Raw genomic sequence first — 8578 nt, 5'->3', positions numbered from 1 at the left:
CTCCGTGTCCCAGCCGGGTCCTGCCCCCTCCGCCGGCTTCCGGGAGGCTCGAGGTCTCGGGGCCCGCTAGAAAGCGAAGCTTTTGCCGTCTCCGGAGGCTTAACCCGGCCTCCAGTCGCCCCCTGCTCTGCTTTCTTCCCCCCGGCCTGTCGCGGTCAAGGGAGAGGAGCGGAAGCCGCGACCCCTCACCCTAAGTGACCGGAAGCAGAAGACCACGGGGTGTCCAAGGCGGGGACAAGAGGAGGGGCCGGCGGAAGAAAGAATAACGAGCTCAGACTCACTCGGGGAAGGTTTCCTGACGGCGCCAAGAGGGGCAGCCTGAGGACCTCGGAGAGCGCCTGCCCTGCGCCGGCCGCTCGATCCCTGCGGAAGGCTGAGGCAGGGGGCTGGACGAGGTGACCGCCGACAGCCCCTGCCTTCCTGCGATTGGACAGGACTAAGGGGGAGAAAGGGTGGATCCGCTTCCAACGCGCAGTCCACCGTGGGCGTTCAAAAGACACAAGCCCAGGCGGCTGCTCCCGACTCTCAGCTGGCTGTGACCTCCTGGCCCTCTCCTGGCCCCCTCCCCCGTCCCCGAACTCGCCCCGCCGCAGGCCCTGACTCGAACGCTAGGGACCGGTCCATGCGGGGACTGTCCACGGGTGGTGTTGCTGGAATGTCCCCCAGGAGGCCTCTGGGCGGGATCAGAATGTCTCTGGGTGGGAGGAGGGGAAGGGGCCCCCCAGCGCCTCTGCCTGGGGAGTGTGGGCAGGCCTCTGGAGGAGGCATCTCGGGGTGAGATCCGGGCTCGGAAACCCTCAAACAAAGGTCTCAGAGTGGCAGGGGCGTTGGAAAGCATCAGTGACACACGGCCCCGTGTGCATCCCCCTACGCCGACCCATGGTGCTGGAGAGCAGGGGGGCAGCCGGGCCCGGGGGATGCTCCTCCAAGCCGCTGGTCAGAGCACCTGGCTCCTTGCTCCATCCCTGCCACTTTCTCGCCGAGCGATTTGGGTCGAGTCGCCTCCCACCCCACCCCCACCCCGAGCCTCAGTATCCCAGTGCGCAACACGTCTGGACCGCCACTCCTCTACAGGTTTCCCAACGCCCTTTTTTGGTACCGAGGGGGGGGGGGGGGGGGTCTGGGCAGCTGCAAAAGAAAGAAGACGAGCAAAGCGGTCAGGCGCGAGGCAGACGGGGTGCTGCCACTGGGCGAGGCTCTTTGAGGAACCGAGAGTTGCTGGGACCGAGCCCGCCGGGAGAGAGCAAACAGAGCGCGCTCCCCTCCCCCGACCCCGGCCCTTTGTCCGGAATCCAGCTGTGCCCCGCGGGGGAGGAGGGGGCTCGCGTGGCGAGGCCCGGGGGCCCCTGCGCTGATTGGCCCGCGGCGCGGGCAGCAGCGGGGCAGGCACGCTCCTGGCCCGGGCGGAGCAGATAAAGCGTGCCAAGGGGCACACGACTCCCGGCTCCGGAAATCCCCGCGGTCTCGCAGCGGCGCCGAGAGCCCGCCCGCGGCCGGAACTCGCGGCCTTCGCGCTTCTCTTTTCGCCCGCCGGCTGGGGAAACTCCCCCGTGGCGGCGCCCGCAGCTCAGCCGAGGGGGCGAGCGAGAAGGCGGCTCAGCCTGCGCCGCCCGCCGCTCTCTGACCTCTCGCGCCCTGAAAACTAGGTAACGCTGTCTATTCTGGTACTTGGAGGTCGCTGAGAGGACCCCTCGTCCTCGGGCCCCCCGGGGTGCCTCTCTCTCGGTTTAGTCCTACCTGGCCAGGGTGTCCAACCCACGCTTACCCTTCCCTCTTACCTCGCTGCAGGATGGCGCCTTATCCTTCGGGCGCGCCCACTGTCCAAGTGACCCGTGAGACTATGCAGCCCTTCCCGGGCGCCTCGGGCGACGAAGTGACCGGCGCCGCTTCCACACCGCCCAGCCCCACTCTCGTGACACCGAACTGCTCCGAGGCCGAAGGGGGCGGTTGCCGAGGGGCCGCGAGGAAGCTCCGGGCGCGGCGCGGGGGTCGCAGCCGGCCCAAGAGCGAGTTAGCGCTGAGCAAGCAGCGACGGAACCGGCGCAAGAAGGCCAACGACCGCGAGCGCAATCGGATGCACAACCTCAACTCCGCGCTGGACGCGCTGCGCGGCGTCCTGCCCACCTTCCCGGACGACGCGAAGCTCACCAAGATCGAGACTCTGCGCTTTGCGCACAACTACATCTGGGCGCTGACGCAGGCGCTGCGCATAGCGGACCACAGCCTCCACGAGTTGGAGCCGCCAGCGCCGCAGGGCGGGGACCTGGGCAGCCCAGACGGTGGCTCCCCGGGGGATTGGGGTTCCCTCTACTCCCCGGTGTCCCAGGCAGACAGCCTGAGCCCTGCCGCCTCGCTGCCGGCTCCCGCCTCCCCCGCCTGCCTGCGCCCCGGCGCCCTGGCCTTCTCCGATTTTCTGTGAAAGAGGGAAGGGGCGGGAGCCGTAGGAGGAGGGCGGCGACGACTGTCAAGCGCACTGGCTCCCTCTCACTCGGGTCCCTGCGCCCGCGGGGACATCAGACCGGGTTCAGTCCCTAGCCCCGCCGCGCTGCGCCGCGCCAACTCTCCATCCCTCTGCGACTCCCCGCGCGAAGCTGGGCCCTGCAGGCCAAGCACTTTTTAGGTCCGCTCCCTGCAGCCGCCCCAAAGTCCCGTGCGATGAGGGCGAGAACGGCAGCACTGCACAGCCGGGGATGCTCTCAGTCTCTGGACGCATTGCCGGTGTTCGAGTCCCGGTGTGCCTGTCTGCCGGTCGGCCTGTCTCTTACCACCCCTTCCCCAAAGTGATTTAATCCAATGTTTGGTCTCTCCGAGACTGTTCCCGTCGCCCCGTGTCTCTTCTTCAAAGACGCAGCTGACCACCTTCCCTCTCCCCTATCAAGTCCCGGGTTTCGGGCCGCTCCACTCTGCCTTAATCCACGAAGGCGATCCTTTGCCTTCCCCTTGTGCACTTTCGGAGCTATCGCCCTTCCGGAGACAGGAAACTAGGTTGTGAACTGGAAACGCGTGAGCTGGGCGTGGACGCGCCTCCCCTGCCTCCCTGCGTCCTGCTCGAGAAAAGTGAGCTGCGCAGTACCGGCTTTGAGCGCCGCGCGTCTTTTTTCTTTTCTTTTCTTTTTTTTTTTTTTAAATCAGCTTGTGAATAATTTGTTTTTTTAAAGGTGAATTTTGGTACGGTAAATTATATACCTCCCTTCCCCTGTGTTTCACGTTTGTATTTATTGATGAGATTTTACAACGGGAAAAGTCTATATTTTGTTCATAAGATTATTTGGGGACTGGTGAATGAGATTTTAAGCCAATAATAAAAATAAAAATAATAAAAGGACCTCCAAGAAGCATGAGCAAAGTGACTCCATCGTGCGGCTGCGAGCGGAGGGCTGGCTGCTGCCTCTGCGACTGGGGATGGGAAGGAAAGGGGTGGCTCTATCCACGGGGAGAAGATGAGGCTCTTTCTGGGGTTCTGGGGTACCTCCCTTGGACCCGAACAAAGAGGCCACTGCGCTGGACTGGAAGCCGGACAGATTGCGTTCCGAGGGTGAGTCAGCAATACATGCCTAAAAAGTAAGAGCTGGGTGTCTGCTTAGAAATCATCGCTCCTGCCCACTTGTTTTATTTATAGGAATCGACTTGTGTTCATTCAACCAGCGGTTTAGAAGAAAGACAAGCCTCAAGTTACAGCTACTCACTTGAGCTGCTGGCGCTTTTACCTACACGACCAGCGCCTGCAGAGCTATGGGGAACGGAGGGACTAATGTGAGGTCAGAACCCTCGGAAAGACTGCGGCGGGCTCAGGCATCCCGGAAATTTCCCCAAAGTGTTTAGTGGCCTAGCGCATCCCCTTAGCGCATTTTACGCTTCCGGTGCTGGAGCAGCGACGTCTTGACTCTCCGCCCGGAGTCACCAAGGTGACTCTCGGGCGCCCCCGGCCATCCGGCAGACAGCCTTAACTATAAAGTTATCAAGAGGCTGGTGCGGGTTCCCAGTCCTGCGTTCTCTCTTATTCCCAAGATTAAATCTGGCAGGTGGCCACCGAGGAATTGAAGCCTCTCCGGGGGTGCAGTAGCGCGCCCCTGCATGGCTTGAGGGAGCTCCAGGGTCTGGGGGAAACTAATCTGAACTGCAAGAACCCACAGATTCCATCTGCAGCTACCCAGTGAGTCGGACCCAGAGGCCTCCAGTAGCAAAAAGCAGTGGGGTGCAGTGGACAAGTAGGAACCACTAGGTAGTTCTCTCTTTCCAGGGTGTTGGAGAGCAAAGGTGGTGGCTCTCCAGGGGCTAATGACTCTGACTCTTGAATGTCTCTCTCCTGCACCCTCCCACCTCAAAATGAACTCTCTCTTCTACTCCCAGGTCATTAAAGGTAGCTCGGAGGAGATAGGTCTCTTATCAGGGGCCGGATTTGAGGGGCGGGAATGGGGGACACAGCAAACAAACCAATGAAGGGAGGTTTTGTTTCATTTCATGGGCTTTAGTCTGGGAGGAGATTAATGAGTTATTGGTGACCTCTGCGGCAGCCAATTTTCCACCTGAGGCACCGCCCGGGGACAGGTGTTAGCTGTTTCAAGTAGCTCAGACCCAGCGTCTGCTACTTGCTGGGCATTGGGGGAAGGAGTGTGGACAGACACAAAAGGCAGGAAGGCCCATCTCTGTCCTCCCAGGACAGGGGACAAGGATATAGGCAAAGCCATGCAAGACCAAAAGATACCCAGCTAGGTTGAGGTACAAGCCACAGGGCCTGGAAAAGACTGTGAGATGCCTGCGCGAAGAGGTGGCATTTGAGTCAGAACTTAAGGTTTGGAGACTTTCCTCAAGCGGGAAGATCATTCTTCTTTTGGAAGGCAGCGGGAGGTAGTGCTCATCCTAGGAGGGGGCTCCCTTGATGCAAACGACGCCTGAAAACTGGAGGCGCGCCTGCAGGCCTGCATTCCAGGTGGCAGCGGCAGTGGAGCTGGGGCTGCACCCACCGACCAGGCCCTCTTTTGCTTTAGAGGGCGCTCAGGTAAGAAGCCATTAGTCACCCAACAGACAGTTTCTCTGCCCTATGAATTAAGACAGCAGGAATAACAAACGGGTCCCACCGCATCTTGGGTCTGGGCGGACTAGACCCTGGATCTGTCAGCCCTGCTCTCCAAATGAGAAAGAGGCTCAGAGTTTGGTTGAATCGCTGCAAAGTTGGGGGCTCCCTTGTGCTCAAGGCGCCCCATCAACGTGTGCGGAGTCGCGTTGCGGAGGCAAGCCTCGTCCCTGCCTCTTTTCAAACAGCCCCTTAGCAAGAAGGGCTCGGAGACACTTCTGTGAGTGGGAGTCCAACTAGCCCAGCGTCACCACCTCCGAGACCCCGGCCACCCCCAGCTCCCGGCCGGCATCTTGCTTTAAGCAGCTTTTAAAACCAGCCAGGCGCTTCGCAGTCTTCGAGAGAAGTCGGCTCCCTGCCCCTTCCGCCGGCGCTTGTTCGGCTGCGGAACCTCTAGGGTTCTGAGGTGGCAGCCTGAGTTCCAGGGTCCTGAAACCCGGACAGAGTCCCAAGCGGGGACAGGAAAGACTCTCGGGTCGAACGACTCGTCCCCCCTCCTCTGCCTTTGTCTGAGTCCAAGCCTGGCTTCCAGAAAAGCAGCACATGAATCTTGTGCCTCACCCCCCCCTCCCCACCCAACCCGCGTCCGCACACAGAAGCAGGTAGATTTATGGGGCCCTGCCCCCACCCCACTCCACCCCCCAGCCAGCCGCGGTCCCGGGACAAAGCGTCAGGGGGCCATTGGAATGCTAATGTCTGGGAGCCAGGCTCTGGGCGGGCACAAAGGCAGGCGGGGCCCGGGGCGCACGCGACCCCACAGGCGCACCCTGCCCACCCCCCACGTCTACATCCACCGGCCGCCCTGCCAGGCTGTGTGGCCTTGGACAATTCTCCCAGCCTCTGTTTATTCACATAGGAAGTTGGAGGGAGCCCTAATTCTCTTTCCCTGCTTTTCTGGGCGCCTGAGGCAGTGCTTGCGGTGTTGGGAGGTAGAGTCCCCATGACCCGAAGCGGTAGAGAAGACCCTGCCGACCCGGGCACGGACCCGGGTGTGGGGAGGCCGGCGGGGTATTCGGCTGTGGAAGTGGAACAGATAAGCGTTGGGTACGTGGTAATTACATTTTTGCCTTCATGTAGTTAATGTTCTTGGTTGTGTCCCTTCCCTTTTTGAATCCCTGCAGAAGGCCTTCAAGAGAAGGGGTGGGGAGGCATGTGCTAATCTTACCTGACCGCCCGGCTTGCTAAGGGCCAATTGCGGCCAGACACTTAAGGACCCTCGTCCGCTGGTGAGGTGGACAAGGCAAGGGTAGCCACGTCCACGGACCAGAGAACAAAGCCCTGGAAGTGACTTGCCCAAGGCCCCTAATTACTCCATGGGTTATTGGGACAAGCTAGGACTGGGGCCGGCGTTGGAAGTTTGGAACCCTTTCCTTTGCGGCCAAAGAGTGTTGGGGGCAGCGAGTCAGTCTGGAGTTGTGCACTGGCTCTGGCCGGGCCTTCGGGGTCTTGTAAGGTCGACAGGCTCATCCCTTATCCGCCTCCTCCGCTTCTGGGATGGGAGGTCCTGGCTGCGCCGTGCGGCTGATCGTCGTCTTCTGCCGGGCGCGGCGGCGCGCCCCTGCCCATGGTGCTGAAAAGAGCGCGGCTCCAGCGCGCGAGATAAGCCTGGAAGGGAACAGGGCGCGCTCAACCCGGAAAACCACCTACCCACCCCCTCGGCCCACGTTTCCAGGCCAAAGTCCCCAAGAACGTCCCTGTGGACTTGCAGACCCACAGGGCAGGCAGGTTTCCTTAGTGTGGTGGCCTGAGTGGAACAACAGTGGAAGTAGACGGCATCCCTGTTTGGGAGAACTGGTTTGGAACTTTGCCCTCAACAGGGCCTTCATTCTTTGGGTTACAATTAAGTTTTAGTTATTCCAAGACAGGAGCAGGAAGTCCTCCAAATGCATGTACAGGCTAGTAGAGTGGTTAAGAGCAGTTGGCTTAGAATGACCCAGACATGGGTTCAAATTCTGGTGGCTGCTAACTGATGGTTTTCAATTAACCCCTCCGCTGCCTCTGTAAGGCCCATTTTCCTCACCTGTGAAGTTAGGGCAGTGAAATGGTGGCCACTTCGTTGGGCTGTTGTGTTGATTCCATGGTAGCTATTACTACTAGCCTCTTCATTAGTCTCGAATTCTTCTCTCATTCTCCCAACTGGAGAACGGGGTAGGGTAGAGGGCTTTTTGTATTAATTTGAATTTTCCTCTGGATCTCTGCTCAGTTAGAAATGGCACAAGGCCACCCACCCCAGACTGTGACCTTTCTCAGCTTAGGTATATCCTTCCTGACCTCCAGGATTATAAGACCAGATGTCCCTTAGGCAGCTCAAAGGAAACATGTCCGAAATGGAATTCTTCTCCCTTAGCCCCAATCCAGTGCTGTCTTCTGTTCCTGACCTCACAAAGTGGCATCACTCAGGCACACGCACTAGAGACCTGGGTCATCTTGACTCTCTCACACACACAGTGCCCACATCCAGTTAACCCTCAAGTCCTGTTGATTTTGCCTTCTCATTTTTTCCCCTTGACTCTGGTCCTTCTTTTACCTCCTTATGACCACTGCCCTAGCTCAGGCTCCCATCTCTCCCATGGAGAGGCCTCCTAGCTGAACTTCCGATCCCTAAGAGAGACACCCTTCCCTCTATCCTCCATGCAGCAGCCAGAGTTCCCATATAATAGGCAAACAGTGTCACTCACCTGTTCAAAATCCCCAAGTGGCATCTAATGGTTCATGAGGCAAAGGCCATATGCCGAAAGAGGATTGTGTAGTGTGAGCTGTGAAACGATATGAATTCCCTGCAGGACTGGGAAGGCCACAAGCAAGTTCCTTACCTTGTCACTCCACTTCCCCATCTGTAAAGTGAGAATAATAATATTACATTTTAGGGTTTGGATCAGGGTAAAGCTAGGCTACTATAACAGAGATTCACCAAGAATTCAGTCTGAGATGAACATACCAGGTGAATGGGTAGTTCTGTTCCATGACGTCATTCAGGGACCCAGGTCCCTTCCCTCCTCTTCCTCCACCAACTCTTAAGTCCTTGTCCTCCACATGGTTGAGGCTGTATTGCCATGGGTCCCAGCCAGTGTGAAGAGGAAAGAAGGTAGAGAGGAGACTCACCCACAGTCTTAAAACTTAGACTTGGTAGCATAGCCCACTTCTGCTCATATTCCACAGAAAGAATGCGGTCACATGTCTCACCTAACTGCAGAGCGGCTGTGTACCTAGGAAGAAGGGAAGAAGAGATTCTAGTGGGCAGTGAGTGACAGTCTCCACTAAAGGACTGTTGTCAATATTAAATTTTATTCATTGCTGTGACAATTATTTGTTTTTATTCTCACAAATCACACATGCTTGTGTTCAGACCCTTGTTGTATCACCCTCCCTTTCACAATGCCTCGTTTGCCTTGACATTTATCCTCCAAAAATACTGGCCTGCTTGGGATTTTCCCCTTATACACCACTCACACACCCTTCCGTGCTTTTTTTGCATTGCAACCCCCCTTCTCCATCCACACTTCT

General features: G+C 58.4%; 1 protein-coding gene across 1 annotated transcript; it reads left to right on the top strand.

Moving 5' to 3' along the window:
- The first annotated feature begins 1626 nt into the window (after nt 1-1626).
- NEUROG3 (neurogenin 3) lies at nt 1627-2419 on the top strand. The gene has a single exon (XM_004470549.3). The coding sequence runs from the start codon at nt 1790-1792 to the stop codon at nt 2417-2419; it is 630 nt and encodes a 209-aa protein (XP_004470606.1). The 5' UTR covers nt 1627-1789.
- The last annotated feature ends 6159 nt before the right edge of the window (nt 2420-8578 follow it).

This window comes from Dasypus novemcinctus, chromosome 6 (genome assembly GCF_030445035.2).
Source record: "Dasypus novemcinctus isolate mDasNov1 chromosome 6, mDasNov1.1.hap2, whole genome shotgun sequence".
Taxonomy (NCBI): domain Eukaryota; kingdom Metazoa; phylum Chordata; class Mammalia; order Cingulata; family Dasypodidae; genus Dasypus; species Dasypus novemcinctus.
The sequence above is the reverse complement of the archived record's forward strand: the minus strand, read 5'-3'. Positions and strand labels throughout refer to the sequence as shown.